Source organism: Schistocerca nitens, chromosome 4, assembly GCF_023898315.1.
Source record: "Schistocerca nitens isolate TAMUIC-IGC-003100 chromosome 4, iqSchNite1.1, whole genome shotgun sequence".
Lineage (NCBI taxonomy): Eukaryota > Metazoa > Arthropoda > Insecta > Orthoptera > Acrididae > Schistocerca > Schistocerca nitens.
In genome coordinates this window covers 743,015,095-743,032,789 of record NC_064617.1, presented here as the reverse complement: position 1 = coordinate 743,032,789, position 17,695 = coordinate 743,015,095, and the positions used below count along the sequence as shown (strand labels likewise).

The following is a 17,695-nucleotide window of genomic DNA, read 5'->3' as shown; positions in this document are numbered from 1 at the left end:
CACATCTACAGAATCGCTTTTTGGTAGAGCGCAGCTGCTGTGTGACCAAATCACCTAAGGACTGCCTATGCTGAAAATGTAGCATGTAACCATGGTCTTCGCTGTTACTGTGTTCGTCTGACAATAAGCAGTCTTTTGAAAAAAAAACGCAAAGACTGAGAAACGTTCGAATAATCGTATTACGTAACTGAGAGTGTCAGGATGCGTCAGATTATTGAGAAATTCGGACACTAACACCTAAAAAAACTTCATACAGCTTCTAACATGTGTGCCGTACATAACTTTACATCCCTGCAGCTTTAAGTATGTTAATAGCCCTACACAACATACTTCACTGAACATTTCGGTGGATCTCACAGACGTCCAAATTAGTCATCTGATTCTATTCCAGTGGTGTGACAAGTGGATTATAAATAACACAATTTTTACACGCACACCAGTTGCTGTTGTATGTTGCACGTGAATACATCAAAATTATTTCTTTTCAAAGTCCTCCAAACAAATCTCAAAAAGTCTACATTGTCTGCTAGATTTAATATTAATAAATTTGACATTAATTTAATTTTTTTCCGCCTGATTTTTGCGGAAAGATTAAAGACACTGTGCCATTTCCGAGCAGCAAACGTACCAACACTACGAGCAGTTCACCTCATCCCCTTCAGTTCTTTATACATACTCCTGTATATGCAGTAGGGGCACACAGGAAATAGAAATCAGTTGATGACTACGATCCGTTACATACAATGAAAAGCATTACGGAGAAAATATGCTGTCATCAGTGGCATTACTCGGAAAACACAGTAGAACCAAAATTTTTTTGAAAGAGCTCCTGTTCATCTTTGACTGCGAAAAATATTCATTCAAGAAACCCACCATATTACACACACCAAAAACAGTTTTGTATAACGTCGGTTCCGAGAGTTCCGGAACTTGTGCAGAACATTGGAATAGAGATCAACATAAAAATCATTTCCGCCCTTTTCATTGCTCATGAAAACCACACATTGTATGTTGTACCACCATACAACGAGACCTTCAGATTTCTGTACACACCGGTACCTCTAATACCCAGTAGCTTGTCCTCTTCCATTGATGCATGCCTGTATTCGTCGTGGCATACTAACCACAAGTTCATCAAAGCACTGTTGGTCCAGATTGTCCCACTCCTCAACGGCGATTCGGCGTAGATCCCTGAGTGATTGGTGGGTCACGTCGTCCATAAACAGCCGTTTTCAATCGATCCCAGGCATGTTCGATAGTGTTTATGTCAGGAGAAAATGCTGGCCACTCTAGTCGAACGATGTCGTTATCCTGAAGGCAGTCATTCACAAGATGTGCACGATGGCGGCGCGAATTATTGACGTCGATGAAGACGAATGCCTCGCCAGTATGCTGCCGATATGGTTGCACTATCGGTCGGAGGGTGGCATTCACGTGTCGTACAGCCGTTACGGCGCCTTCCATGACCACCAGCGGCTTACGTCAGCCACACATAATACCACCCCAAAACAGCGGGTAACCTCCACGTTGCTGCACTCGCTGGACCGGGTTGCCTCCAAACAGGTTTCCGACGATTGTCTGGTTCAAGACATATGCTACACTCATCGATGAAGAGAACGTGATGCCAGTCCTGAGCGGTCCATTCGGCATGTTGTTGGGCCCATCTGTACCGCGGTGCATGGTGTCGTGGTTGCAAAGATGGACCTCGCCATGGACGTCAGGAGTGAAGTTGCGCAACATGCAGCCTATTGCGCACAGTTTGAGTCGTAACACGAAAAGCATGACTCAACATGGTGGCGTTGCTCTCAGGGTTCCTCCGAGCCACAATATGTAGGCAGCGGTCATCCACTGCAGTAGTAGTCCTTGGGGGCACGTCATCAACAGTTCCAGTCTCTGTATCTGCTCCATGTCCAAACAACATCGCTTTGGTTCACTCCGAGACATCTAGACACTTCCCTTGTTGAGAGCCCTTCCTGGTACATAGCAACATTGCGTAGGCGATCGAACCGTGGTATTGACCGTCTAGGCATGGTTGAACTACAGACAACACAAGACGTGTACCTCCTTCCTTGTGGAATAACTGGAACTGATCGGCTGTCGGCTGTCGGACACTGCTCATCCATGGTTGTTTACATCTTTGGGCTGGTTTAGTGAAATCTCTGAACAGCCAAAGGGACTGTGTCTGTGATACGATATCCACAGTCAGTGTGTCTTCAGGATTTCTGCGAACCGGGGTGATACAAAACTTTTTTTGATGTGTTTAGTTTAGGACATGTGGCCACATTCAAGTGGAGTATTTGGAACATTTTATGCTGCAAGCAAATGTAAGTTTAAAAAAAAATATCTGCCATACACATACCATCACGTTCATAGGTTGAGTACGTAAGAGAGATCTCATCTTCTCCATAAATAACATCAAACCAACAAAAAAATGGTTCAAGTGGCTCTGAGCACTATGGGACTCAACTGCTGTGGTCATTAGTCCCCTAGAACTTAGAACTACTTAAACCTAACTAACCTAAGGACATCACACACACCCATGCCCGAGGCAGGATTCGAACCTGCGACCGTAGCAGCAACGCGGCTCCGGACTGGAGCGCCTAGAACCGCACGGCCACCGCGGCCGGCTATGAAACCAACACACTTGTAAATATGTTCAATATAACTACTTCACTACGTTACTTCCATCAAGCAGTTAGTTTAAAAATAGTTCTTGAGACGAACGAAGCGAGGAAGAAGGAAGATTAGGGTTTAACGTTCCGTCGACAACGTGGTCATTTGGGAAGAAGCACAGGCTCGTATTAAGGCAGGATGCAGAAAGAAATTTGTCATTTGCCTTAAACCATCTAGGGAAATCGCCGAAGACCTGAATTTGAATAGTGGGAGAAGAATCTGAATCATTATACTACTTCCCCCCCCCCCGCCCCCCCCACCGAAATCAAGTCCTGTGTGCTAACTAATGCACACCACCTCACTCGGTTTAGACGAGTTATACTTGCTATCACTGCCACATTTATCTTCAGTATGCTTCTTCAATGACGTGTGATCGTCCAACAGGTGGTACAGGAGGCCCTCGACAAGGCGAAGGAGGGCCGCACGTGCATCACCATCGCGCACCGACTGTCAACCATCCAGGACGCGGACGTCATCTGCGTCATCAACGAAGGTCGCGTCGCTGAGCTCGGGAAACACACAGAGCTGCTGGAGCGACGGGGCATCTACCACAAGCTGCACAGCCTTCAGTCGGGCCGCCGGTAGCCGGCACTTGTCTACTGTCTCTAGCGAGGAAAGGGTGCACTGGCACTCGACGGCTGCAAAAAGGCAGCTGCAAGAAACATTATGTTCAATACTGTATTTTCATTTAGTCGTTGTCATTAGTGACAACACAATTTTTGTGTCGTTTGCTTTCGAATTCCAGTCGTTAAAATTTTTTTAAGCCTTGATATGGTGTCAGTTCCATGCTATATGTTAAGAATACTATTGAACACTGATCCTTTATTATCTCTTCTTATCATTAGCCTTCTTACCCCTATTTATTTTATACGTGCACTTTTTCTTCCGCATTTACTTCCTCCAGGTCAGGGATGCTCAACGTTTTTACTTACCACCAACTTTTGTATCATTGTTAGTACTAAAATTTTCTAACCGACCTTCGTTTCCTCAGTAATGGTGATGTATAAAGAAGGGAAGTTACGTACTTTACAAAATTTGTAAAGCAGAGTTATAGGAAATCAGAGCATATAGTAAACCCCTGCACCTAACGCCCATCACGAAAGCTGAAAATCCCTCTGGTGAAGGGTAGGGACCAAGTGGACTACCATTGCTCTAGGTATTCTTTCAAAAATTTAATTTCTTACTTCGTTTCAGAAATTTTTTCCAAGATCACCCTCTTTCCCACTGTCGAAGTTGAGTGTTTAATGTTCGATGTGCACTGAAAACTAAAGAAAGCATTTTATTTTAACAGAAAGATGATCGTTTGTCGGCTTGTCGACAACGTGGCCATTAAAAACGGAACAAGTTCTCAACAGATGAAAGACAGCGGAAAAAGTCTTCCTTGATCACTCACTTGTAGGAAACATCAGTGTCTCATTTTACCCGCTACATTCCAAATCAAGCCTACTGAACAAGTGATACGTATGAATAATGCTCATATTTTCTTGACAAGTGTACTGCTGACCGTCCAGTTACATTATCATCTGAGTTTTCGTTGTATTTCGGTCGTGTTTTCCCCTTACTATCAAAGGAAATAGTACAAAGTTTTATCTAAATTTACTCAAAAACTTCAAGCAGATTTTACAAATAAAGATCGAGTTTGAAACTATAGTTCCTAATAAATAAGCTGTATGAAAGTGATCTGCAGGTATTTAAATCAACTTGCTATTCCATGGGTACTGAACATTGGGAAATTTTTAAGTATATATTCTGGGAAGGGATCAAGATGTCCCAGCAGCAAGGGCAGCCAAAAACACCCAATGTAACCAAAGACTCTCAAGCACTGTGTTTCTTCCACTAATCACGCACAGAGTTTGAGTTTTATTACATTTACAAATTTTTTATTCATTATTTTACATGGATTTCAGCAGTAGTTAATTATTTGTTTCTTTATTGACAATTGTGGTGTATTTTCTCACTTCTAAGTATAATCTACATGGCAGTAAGTGCTCGAAAAACCATAAATATAAGTTATAAATAATATTGTATGTGATTGTATGTACAGTGTGAAAATATTTGATTGTATTTATTTTCTTAGTTAGATCATTTATTAAAATTTATTTTGTAATATATTCTTTTATTTATTAAAACATCCAGAGCTGCCGTGTAAATAGTGCTACTGGACCCTAAAACACTAATTCAAGATGAGAAATAAAAGCATAACTCCTAAAGCACAATGTAAATTTGAGAAAATGGTTCAAATGGCTGTGAGCACAATGGGACTTAACATCTGAGGTCTACAGTCCCCTAGAACTCAAAACTACTTAAACCTAACTAACCTAAGGACATCACACACGTCCATGACCGAGGCTGGATTCGAACATGCGATCGTAGCGGTCACGCGATTCCAGACGGAAGCGCCTAGAACCGCTGGGCCACAGCGGCCGGCTGTAAATTTGAAAATGTTTGATATTGGATGTCTTGCTGTTATATGCGCGAAGAATTATATCTCAGTGTTCCTAGAGAAACTTTACTGCTGTCACAGATCACATTCGTACCGCTTGTTAATCCTCAAGAATGGTCCAGAAGGACAAGAGGCCTCCAAGACTGAATGAACAAGACTGAAATGAAACTTCATGACTGCTGTTATTAGAAATCCAATTCCAAACGTCCTTAAGGTTTATAGTACCGGCTTTGGTGCTGGTCCTATGACATCTCTGAAGAACGAACGAAATAGTTATTGTGTACAAGTCGGAAATTATTAATGTATTAGTAACCCTAAGACGTTGATTAAAAGGTGGAAATTGCGTACATATCGTTACGCGTAACTCCTTTTCATTTAGTAATAACCGTATCAGGGAGCAGCGGATCGATTTCGAACGTGCGTTCACCCTGAAAGCATTGTACAACGATGCTGACAGTCTTTCTTTCTGTAAAGAAATCAGTTGATATCAGCAACAATTGAAAGAACGACATAATGGAAAGTGTGAATACCTAGAGATGGCACTGGGCTGGTCATGTCACTCGAAGAGAAGATGGTGGGTGGTCAAAGTAAGCGCAAGACTGGAACCAAATTTACATAAAACGCGAAGGGAATGACCACTGGATATATTGAACAGAGACTTAAGAAAGACAACCGAACTGACATGGCAACGGGAAGCTCAAGATCGGCATAAATGGAAGAACCTGGAAAGATCCTACGTGGGGCACCGACTCAAACGGGGCAAATCACCGAGTGATCAAACTGGCTGATGATAATGACGATGATGAGTCTGATTGGTAATCGACGTGAGTTTCAACAACATGCGCTCCACCTTATCAGACGATAAAGTCATGTGTTCAGAATTTCAAAGAAGTGGATTCTGTTCTTAAAAAGAATCGACCAGGAGGTAACCCACTCAACAGACACCAGGAAACATTGAAGAAATTTGGTAAGAATACACGTAGCAACATTAAACCTAAGTCGGACAACCCTGTCCGTGGAATGTTTTAGCAAAATTAAAATTATTCAGGAACAGAAATCATCAGACATGGAACGGCAGTAAAAATGTGCAAAATCTATGGAAAAGATTGACAACAATTTTGTTGGCAATCGTTTCATGCTGGATGAGGCTCATTAGCATACTAGTGGGTACTGAATCAAGTAGAATTCCAGATTTGGGGCACCTGAAAAACACTCGTAAGTCGCACGAAAGAGCATTATACAATATAAAGTTTACACTTCGGTGTGATACACAAAGACATAAGACCCTCTCTTCTTTGAAAATGGTACATGAAATGCAACGATAGTAATGTCTGAACGATATTTGGGTATGCTCGATACTTTTGTAGTAGAATAACTTCAGAACTCTTCAGATGTTCATAATCCTTGATTTCAGCAAAACCGGACCCAAGGCTCATACAGCCAGAATGACAATTGCAGCGGCTCGACATTTCTTTGGTAAGCTCGCCATTTGCAGAACAACAGTCGCTGAGTTGTATCAAGGGTTCGTGAAAAAGTCATTTCAGTTTCCATGGACGTGTTTCATACCACCTTGCAAAATCTCAGTACTTGCTTCCAGGAATGCATACACTTGAATTTACATCATCGTCCATAATTAGAAAGTATTTTATTTGACACCACGCTTAACTGCACATAATTTATCGTTAGCTTTCAACAACCAAATTTGCAATTTTTTTTTTTTTTACTTTTGTTAGATCTGCTTCCCTGCCCCCATGAACCATGGACCTTGCCGTTGGTGGGGATGCTTGCGTGCCTCAGCGATACAGATGGCCGTACCGTAGGTGCAACCACAACAGAGGGGTATCTGTTGAAAGGCCAGACAAACGTGTGGTTCCTGAAGAGGGGCAGCAGCCTTTTCAGTAGTTGCAGGGGCAACAGTCTGGATGATTGACTAACCTGGCCTTGCAGCATTAACCAAAACGGCCTTTCTGTGCTGGTACTGCGAACGGCTGAAAGCAAGAGGAAACTACGGCCGTAATTTTTCCCGAGGGCATGCAGCTTTACTGTATGGATAAATGATGATGGCGTCCTCTTGGGTAAAATATTCCGGAGGTAAAATAGTCCCCCATTCGGATCTCCGGACGGGGACTACTCAAGAGGACGTCGCTATCGGGAAAAAGAAAACTGGCGTTCTATGGATCGGAGCGTGGAACGTCAGATCCCTTAACCGGGCAGGTAGATTAGAAAATTTAAAAAGGGAAATGGATAGGTTAAAGTTAGATATAGTGGGAATTAGTGAAGTTCGGTGGCAGGAGGAACAAGACTTTTGGTCAGGTGAATACAGGGTTATAAACACAAAATCAAATAGGGGTAATACAGGAGTAGGTTTAATAATTAATAAAAAAATAGAAGTGCGGGTAAGCTACTACAAACAGCATAGTGAACGCATTATTGTGGCCAAGATAGACACGAAGCCCACGCCTACTACAGTAGTACAAGTTTATATGCCAACTAGCTCTGCAGATGATGAAGAAATTGAAGAAATGTATGAGGAGATAAAAGAAATTATTCAGGTAGTGAAGGGAGACGAAAATTTAATAGTCATGGGTGACTGGAATTCTAGAGTAGGAAAAGGGATAGAAGGAAACATAGTAGGTGAATATGGATTGGGGCTAAGAAATGAAAGAGGAAGCCGCCTGGTAGAATTTTGCGCAGAGCATAACTTAATCATAGCTAACACTTGGTTCAAGAATCATGAAAGAAGGTTGTATACATGGAAGAATCCTGGAGATACTAGAACGTATCAGATAGATTACATAATGGTAAGACAGAGATTTAGGAACCAGGTTTTAAATAGTAAGACATTTCCAGGGGCAGATGTGGACTCTGACCACAATCTATTGGTTACGAACTGTGGATTAAAACTGAAGAAACTGCAAAAAGGTGGGAATTGAAGGAGATGGGACGTGGATAAGCTGAAAGAACCAGAGGTTGTACAGAGTTTCAGGGAGAGCATAAGCGAACAATTGACAGGAATGGGGGAAAGAAGTACAGTAGAAGAAGAGTGGGTAGCTCTGAGGGATGAAGTAGTGAAGGCAGCAGAGGATCAAGTAGGTAAAAAGACGAGGACTAGTAGAACTCCTTGGGCAACAGAAGAAATATTGAACTTAATTGATGAAAGGAGAAAATATAAAAATGCAGTAAATGAAGCACGCAAAAAGGGATACAGACGTCTCAAAAATGAGATCGACAGGGAGTGCAAAATGGCTAAGCAGGGATGGCTAGAGGACAAATGTAAGGATGGAGAGGTTTAGCTCACTAGGGGTAAGATAGATACTGCCTACAGGAAAATTAAAGAGACCTTTGGAGAAAAGAGAACCACTTGTACGAATATCAAGAGCTCAGATGGAAACCCAGTTCTAAGCAAAGAAGAGAAAGCAGAAAGGTGGAAGGAGTATATAGAGGGTCTATACAAGGGCGATGTACTTGAGGACAATATTATGGAAATGGAAGAGGTTGTAGATGAAGATGAAATGGGAGATACGATACTGCGTGAAGAGTTTGACAGAGCACTGAAAGACCTGAGTCGAAACAAGGCCCCGGGAGTAGACAACATTCCATTAGAACTACTGACGGCCTTGGGAGAGCCAGTCCTGACAAAACTCTACCATCTTGTGAACAAAATGTATGAGACAGGCGAAAAATACCCTCAGACTTCAAGAAGAATATAATAATTCCAATCCCAAAGAAAGCAGGTGTTGACAGATGTGAAAATTACCGAACTATCAGTTTAATAAGTCACAGCTGCAAAATACTAACGCGAATTCTTTACAGACGAATGGAAAAACTGGTAGAAGCTGACCTCGGGGAAGATCAGTTTGGATTCCGTAGAAATGTTGGAACACGTGAGGCAATACTGACCTTACGACTTATCTTAGAAGAAAGATTAAGGAAAGGTAAATCTACGTTTCTAGCATTTGTAGACTTAGAGAAAGCTTTTGACAATGTTCACCTTAATACTCTCTTTCAAATTCTAAAGGTGGCAGGGGTAAAATACAGGGAGCGAAAGGCTATTTACAATTTGTACAGCAACCAGATGGCAGTTATAAGAGTCGAGGGGCATGAAACGGAAGCAGCGGTTGGGAAGGGAGTGAGACAGGGTTGTAGCCTCTCCCCAATGTTATTCAATCCGTATATTGAGTAAGCTGTAAAGGAAACAAAAGAAAAATTCGGAGTATGTATTCAAATCCATGGAGAAGAAATAAAAACTTTGAGGTTCGCCGATGACATTGTAATTCTATTAGAGACAGCAAAGAACTTGGAAGAGCAGTTGAACGGAATGGACAGTGTCTTGAAAGGAGGATATAAGATAAACATCAACAAAAGCAAAACGAGGATAATGGAATGCGGTCGAATTAAGTCGGGTGATGCTGAGGGAATTAGATTAGGAAATGAGACACTTAAAGTAGTAAAGGAGTTTTGCTATTTGGGGAGCAAAATAACTGATGGTGGTCGAAGTAGAGAAGATATAAAATGTAGACTGGCAATGGCAAGGAAAGCGTTTCTGAAGAAGAGAAATTTGTTAACATCAAGTATAGATTTAAGTGTCAGGAAGTCGTTTCTGAAAGTATTTGTTTGGAGTGTAGCCATGTATGGAAGTGAAACATGGACGATAAATAGTTTGGACAAGACGAGAATAGAAGCTTTCGAAATGTGGTGCTACAGAAGAATGCTGAAGATTAGATGGGTAGATCACATAACTAATGAGGAGGTACTGAATAGAATTGGGGAGAAGAGGAGTATGTGGCACAACTTGACAAAAAGAAGGGACCGGTTAGTAGGACATGTTCTGAGGCATCAAGGGATCACAAATTTAGCATTGGAGGGCAGCGTGGAGGGTAAAAATCGTAGAGATAGACCAAGAGATGAATACACTAAGCAGATTCAGAAGGATGTGGGTTGCAGTAAGTACTGGGAGATGAAGAAGCTTGCACAGGATAGGGTAGCATGGAGAGCTGCATCAAGCCAGTCTCAGGACTGAAGACGACAACAACAACAACAGTACTGCTTCAGTTTTTCCAGTCCCCTCTTTTATATGTCCTGAGTAAGCCGAAGGCATTGAACGGTGACTTCAGGACCGTTGAAAACAATAGTATTCTGCGTCAATCACGAAATTTTATTGTATCTGCTACGAGTTTTGATGGATTGCCATCATGAGGTGGCAAGTTTCTTCTTATTGGTCGTACCTAGTGGTAAGCATTGACCATTTTGTGAAGCAGCATGCGAAGCTCTTAGATTATAAGTTGTTAATAATCGATTATGAGTTGTTAATAATGAAATGAATTTGCTACAGAAGCTATAGATATACCGTAGCAGATGGTTCAATCATATTAAAAGTATCTTCAGCACGTGTGAAAGACGTCTAATATTAACCTATATGTAGGGAGTTACTATGTAACCTGTTGCTGTTACATTCTACTAATGAGCCAATACAAGGGTCACCAGAAGCCTGAGCACCAATGAATAATACAAAACAAAGAAATATAGCTTATGACCTGCAGGCTGATCGGAAGCTATGTGTTATTTTAGAGAAGGTTTGCACCACAGAATTGTCATCAGAAACAATGTCCTTCACCCATAGGTATTGCTGATGGCCTTGGTTAATTTTGTTTCAAATTACACTGTATCAATAAACTATCGATATGATACCAAACAGAGTCTGATAATTAAACACATTATTGGCACATCGGAAAAGCTAAATATGGCGAACACCGCTAGAAACAAAGAGAAATATATGGTGCATTAAACTATCTCACTTACAATTAATGCAGTTCCCTTGTGTGTAGACACATCGGAGAAGCTAAAAATGGTGAACATCTTCGTTCAGAAATAACGAGAAATACCTGAGGTACTGGGAAAGATGGTGTAGAAGAGGCACTATTTACAAGGATCGCCGAGATAGGTCTTGAATGATGTGGGAGAAATAACTGCGTTACCTGTGATATTAAGGAGAGGTTATACAAGCACCGGAATTAATATGTGCACCAGACTAGTTAACGAGCTACTTAACGGAAACTCAAGGTTCACTGTAAGATCATGACTACGGCTATGAAACAACTCTAAATTGGTCACAAGGTTCCTAAACTTCACACGACGCCGATTTCGGTTACGTTCTAACACTGCAGCTTGAATACTGACCATTCTGGCTGCCGTCTTGGATCTCAAACGAAACCAACTACTCTGAGTTTTATATCATCTTTAATTTTGCCAGCTCAGTTACTTTGCTGCATAAGCAACTGCTTCTAGTGGTTTGTTTCCTAACATAATTCTCTTAGTACTGCTCGATTTAATTTTGCTACATACGATTATTCATGGTTTACTTTTGTTGATAATCGTCGTAGAACCTCTTTTCAAGAGACCCATTCCGTTCAATAGAGCTTCCAAATCCTCTGCCGTCTCTCATAGCGTTTCGTTGTCATCTGCAAATTAAAAGGTTTTATTTCCTTTTTTTAGTTAGTTAATTAGTTACATGTGCCAATATTATTTGAACGCTTCTTTTATGGAACTGACGTGGAACGAGTTAGTTTACTAGAAATGTTTACATGATTAGTGTAGACATTAATAATCACATTATTATTTTTAGTCCTTCTTATGTAACTCACTTTTTTATTTTATTTTAATTCCTTTTTCCTAATTTCTCCTTGGTTTCTACTGCCTGCACCTCTCCAATTCCTGGTAAGATCTGCGTACAGCATGACATTCAATAAAGCACATTGGAAAACGTTCCAGTGTTGCATAGTGAATTTAAAAGACTCGTGTTTCTCACACAGACAACTTTACGTTGCCTGTTCGCTTATTAGAGGACCACAAAACACTCCTATTTAAACCCTAATGCAAACCACCAAGTGTAGTTTGTAGCAATATACTCTAAATGAGTTAGATACCATGAGAATCGCACATTGTTTTTCAAATCATACAACAAAGGGTAACTTAAGACCAAGTGCAGCAGTCCCTTCTCAGCTAGTTTTATAAAATTTTGTTTGAAAATTTAACCGATCTAGTATTTGTTAGGGCACATAATCTTTATCAGGAACAAAGCCGATCGTCGGATGCAAGCCCTGCTCGGAGACAATCATTTCGATGTCTAAATTTTTATGATCTGTTACAATAAATGCTGGTAGGGAGCCTATAACATCATTGAGACGGGATTTCTCAAAGAGTAGAGGAGCATAACAGATTTATCTAAGTCTTCCAGGTTCTGGTATTTGATTAAGAAAGAACTTACACGTTTCTGCTTCTTCTTGTTTCTGCATGTCTAAGGCATTTTCCTGCTGCGCCTTCTTGATTGAAACTGTTGATGTTTCCACCTTTTCCTAGGTCTCCCTAAAGATATTCTGTCAGTGTGATAATAATTCGTCATTAATTTTGGTTTTCTTTCGTCTTCCATTCTTGTGACACGGCCCTTCCAGTTGTTTCTGTATTCCCTATCGCTATCTGCTTTTACATTTCCTATTGGCATATAGCTTAATCAACAGGAATATGTGGCTAACTTTCTTTTGCTTTTACGTCTGAGAAGATCTCACTCAGCCAGCACCTTTGTATTGTAATTAGGAATAAAATACAACGTAATATATAATTTACAACTTGTTATCAGTTTCACATGCCACTGTAGCCATTTAAGTATTATAAACAGATTTCCAAGTTTACCTGTTCAATTTTTATAGATTTTGAGGTAAGGCATATATGAAATCATAGCTATTAGAGCAATCGAAGATCATATAGTTGGTGACTGCAACACATATAAGAGTGAATGGTGTGAGGCCTATACAGTGCGCATGGTCTATGAAGCAACCGTTAGTGGAGCTCAAGCGTGCGATGGTACATCCGAAATTCCTTGGATAATCGCAGTTGTCACTGACAAGTGCGGTGCAGCTCACGCCATAACAGTTATGAAATAACGCCTGCAACTGAGCAGTCAGGCAACCAGCCACACTTGGCTGCTTGCAGTTTAGTTTGATGAGGCGTATAGCTGCAGTTATCTACCCTGTGCAACGGAATTAAAGGATCACTTTTTTCGAAACGCTGTAATTGTCTTGCACTGTGACACAAAGTTTGAAATGTGGCTCTAAGGTGCCTACAACATGCGTTTGTAATGGTGCAAAAGCGTGGCGCTCTGTAACGTCATCCTCTGGCTCCGCGATGCTTTAGGCAGCAAGTTGTCGACAAGTCGCAAAAGAAGAAAAAAGGAAAATGTCAGAGCTCAGACGCTCATGTGACGTATAAGATGGGTTAATGACGTTACATTGGCACCAAATCGCACCACGATTCTTCCCAGCGCCACCATGATCGTGTCACAGGATATGAAGGTCGTCAAGGTACCTCTTACCCACATTTCACCCCTTGTATTAGAGTGACACTTTGATGTTATTTTCACCCATGTGCCAGGCAACTCCTTGACACACATACAGTGCCAGTTGCCGAACTACAGGTTGCGTGATTTTAACGTTGGACATCGCGGTTCTGACCTCCATCGCACAGGCGTCAAAAGAAGAGGTGAAATGTGGGTAAGAGGGGCTGCGACGACCTTCCCATTCTGGGACACAACCACGGTAGCGTTGGGCAGGATTGTGGTGAAATTTGGTACCACTGTGACATCATTAGGCCACCTTATATGGATTACGTGGTATGTCACGTAACATTTGCGTCAGCAGAATTAGCTGTTTGGCCCGAGTTTCACGCCGCAACAAGTAGCGGAAATAAGTTTTCAAACACCATTCGTAGTTAAATAACAAATTTCAACAAATATTTATTTTAAAGGCCATTTTACACATTAATAATCAAATTATCTGCACCTTGATTTTAAAGATTTTGAAAAGAATACGATATAAAGTTCAGGACGAGAATCTTTAAACGGGCGCCATAACAGATGGTCACAGTCCGGTAAACCCAGCAGCGACTACAGGATCATCCAGCATGACCCGCGGACACAGAGAGAAGGGCAGTTACAACCAAATCACTACAACAGACTAAAAACTAAGACTGAATTTCAAATATAAACGGACCCCATCTTTTTTTATTTTTTTAACCAGAAAACTGAAACGCTTTCAAGATTTAAATCGTGGTGCTTTAGAAAAGTCACGTAAATGTTAAACTACTCGAATTTAATAAATTTGGCCTGAGCTAAACGGCAATAAACAATTTAAACCTTGAAATTTTTAAAACTTAATCTCTTTTTTGAGCAAACTCCAATATAGTTCCAGGAGGACCCTATCTGAAACGGCACTGAAATAATGAATGTATCACAAATAATTAAAAACCAATAACACTAGAATAAATGCCTCTTTGAAGTTTAATAACTGCAAGGATATCAGAACAGCAACATCCATCCATGCTATAAAACATTTACGGAATTGATTAAACATAATTTAACGACAAATGCATATATGAGTCATACGGCAAGCTGTCGTATGTGCATCAAACCACCTAATGCAACAGGCATTAAACCACCAGACTGAAAACCTGATTCAGACTGCTAAGCAACTGCACAGTGTGAGGAGTATATAAACTGTACTACGCTAATAGGGCCTTCTAGTCAATTTGCCCAATATTGGGAAGCTACAGAATTCTTAAAATTGTCAATAACCAGAGAGTGAAGCAGCTTTTCTTTCCAAAATGGTGTAGTCCAATATATTTTGACTGTTTTCATTAAGCGTAATGAAATCTGAAAACAAACACTAAGGAAGTTCGCTCGACAGCTTGGACTCAGTTCATATTCAAGCGTTGGTTACAAAATACAAAATACGTGAAGCTAACATGCATATGCCTTGCATCGCATTTATCCAAACTGACAACTTCCGCCAGAGTGTAAATACGAGCAGAATCAATTACCATTTAAATTTATAGCACTTCCTGTAATACAATTGAACAACACACTTCCGCAGAATTTACAGTCAATCTAAAAACTGAGACATGCGCTGCACACCACACAAGTACTGGAGCGCCACACTACAGAAGCAACAGAAAGCTCACCAGAATAATTATAGTCTTGACAAAATGATCACTTGGGTTCATACATGCACATTTCTGATTAATAGGTGCGCATTTCCAGCATAGGCAGTGGGTACCGACGTGTATGAAACTCAGGGCAAGGCGTTCCACCGGCCAGAGCCACACATCACATCTCAATAACCATGTAAGTGACTTGATATACGAGCGTGTGATCCTCGGTGGCTAACCATCCAGAATCCAGTCTCCCAGTCAGGCGGGAACAACCGACCCTGCCTCGCTGTGTCGGGCTCACTCCCTGGTGCCTAGCAGGGCCGTCAATACACGACTACCCCACTGGCAGCTCCAAGACCCCCCCCCCCCCCCCAAGAACCCTCTGTTCAACAATGCCCCCTGGTATCCGTGGGGTGGTTTTCAGCCGAAGACAATAGCTACTGTCGGCAAATAATATCAGTAGACGCCTGCACGAATCGATATGAATTTCTGGGCTCCGGCGCTCTTTTCGCGTGTCAACACCTTGCTGTCTGAAGCGTCGTCGAGCCCGAGATTGACATTTCAGGGCGCTACGCTTTCTCTCCATTACAGAGAACGGTTGTAGGCATCTTTGAATCAACTTTCAAACTTCTGTGTCGCAATGGGAAACGGTTACTGGGCTTCGAAAAAGTCATCCTTTAATCCTGTTGCACAGTGTAATTAGAGTGTTAATGATTCAATTCTTAGTAACTGTTACAGCCTTACTTGCACAAAAAAAGACAGAATAGTTAACCAGCACATTCTTTTTCTACGAAATCTGTTCTTATAGTTCAGAGTGATCCTAGAAATTTCATGGTATTTTAATAATAGGATTAGCTGGCAAGATCTTGAATAAATCTTAGAATTTATAAAATAAATTTTTATAAGGATGACCATGTTTATAGTAATAGTAACAATATGAGGGATGTGCACCAACTTTGAGCTAACTGAGATGGAATTTCGACAGACCTCCTATTATATATGATGCAGAGTCTAAACTCTTCTGACAAACTTTGAAAGTACCATGAACATTTTTTGCTTAATATCCTTACGTGTGGAACCCTTGCGGAAACATTGATACCAAGAAGAACTGAATTTATTTGACTCCCCTACACGCCAGTATGAGATGTGGCTGTTCCGATGTTCATCCGGGGGTTAAGCTGCGTGTCGGTCTTCTGTGCATGACAGTCCAGAATGGGCATCTGCACTGATCAGTCATGTTCGAGGAGTTCGATATTTTGAATATCAACCTTTATAGAAACAGTACGCTATTGTACGGTGACTTGTTTTTTTCAGTTAGTTGGTGCACATTTAGTCATCTCAATAATGGAAAGACAATACGACAGCGTATTGGAAACTGTTGGCTTGTCAGTTATGATGGTACCAACGTAAGGCAACACAACGCCCAGTACCCGAGCGCAGAAAAGTCACCGACTTTGCTATGAATCGAACCTGTAGCTCTTCGGTTAGCAATGTGCCATGCTGGCCTCGCAGCTGCTGAGGTGGATTGAGTTACACGGTTGAGGTACTCTTTGTATTATATTACTCTTTCATTATCTATTCCTGTATCAGGACCCTGTGGTCTGTATATGAACCCGAGCCCAGGTAGTGGAAAGACGAGAGGGCATTTAAAGGTGTTCTCGAAGTGACTACCATTAGTCAGTGAAACTGTTTCCTTTACTAACAAGCCTCGCGCCACGTCCTGAACCCAAATGATCTAGCGCGTGTAGTGTCACACTGACGGAGCGTTCCAGTTCGAGAATTCAGTAATATTTCTCAATGGTTCTCAGTTATGTGTAGCATTTTTAATGCAGGAGCGGGGTAACCGTTTGCAGCCCAGACTGTTTGGTTAAGCTGAAAGAATCTTTGTCGTACCATTAGTAAATTCCAAAGCCATAGCTCCACCAAATCTGTTACTAATTCTTTCGATTCTGCAAAGAAGGTTACGGTAACGTCGAACACTCGCACATAATCTACAATAAGACAGAGACAGCTATGTTATATATCGTTCTAATATTTGACTTTTTAGTTTAGGATTTGTAGATTTGAAGCTGTCGCAGCTAGACTTACTAGAAGTGATCCATATATGAGCACTGAAGTTGATCTAGAAACCTAGTTCTAGCACAGTAAACTACTATGGAAAACGGCTACCAGTTTTCACTGTTTCCAGTCATTGAACTAGTTTTCGACACCTCTAAAGTGTCTTCATAAGAATGAAATTTTAAGAAACAGTAAAGTTATATTGTGAGAAGGCAATAGTCAAAGTTTCGAGCAGATATGATCAAATCAAAACTTAAAATTAAACACGTTCCAGCCTTTGGCAAATATGCCTTGGTAGGAACAATATCAGACTGCAGTCTGTGTCGAATCGTAGGTGAATGTACCCAACAGTTATTCCCAACCGGTTGGTTGAGTGATTCCTATGTTGAAACTTACTTACGGTTGCTGAGAGACACACATATTTAAAACTATGAGGTTGCATTAAGATGATTAGGCAATAGGGCTGGAACATATCCCATCAAATAGATGCGGCACTCAATAGTCAGTTTATAAACGTGACTGATTTTCTATTGTCTCTTTCTT

At 41.1% G+C, this 17,695-nt stretch overlaps 1 protein-coding gene across 1 annotated transcript in view; it reads left to right on the top strand.

Annotated features, from left to right (window-relative positions):
- LOC126252987 (ATP-dependent translocase ABCB1-like) overlaps positions 1 to 4,724 on the top strand; it is a 180,700-nt gene extending 175,976 nt beyond the window's left edge. Inside the window, exon 22 of the mRNA XM_049954014.1 lies at positions 3,058 to 4,724. Within this exon, the coding sequence (XP_049809971.1) occupies positions 3,058 to 3,258 (201 nt within the window). The 3' untranslated portion in view covers positions 3,259 to 4,724. The remainder of the gene's footprint in view (positions 1 to 3,057) is intronic.
- Positions 4,725 to 17,695: the final 12,971 nt, after the last annotated feature.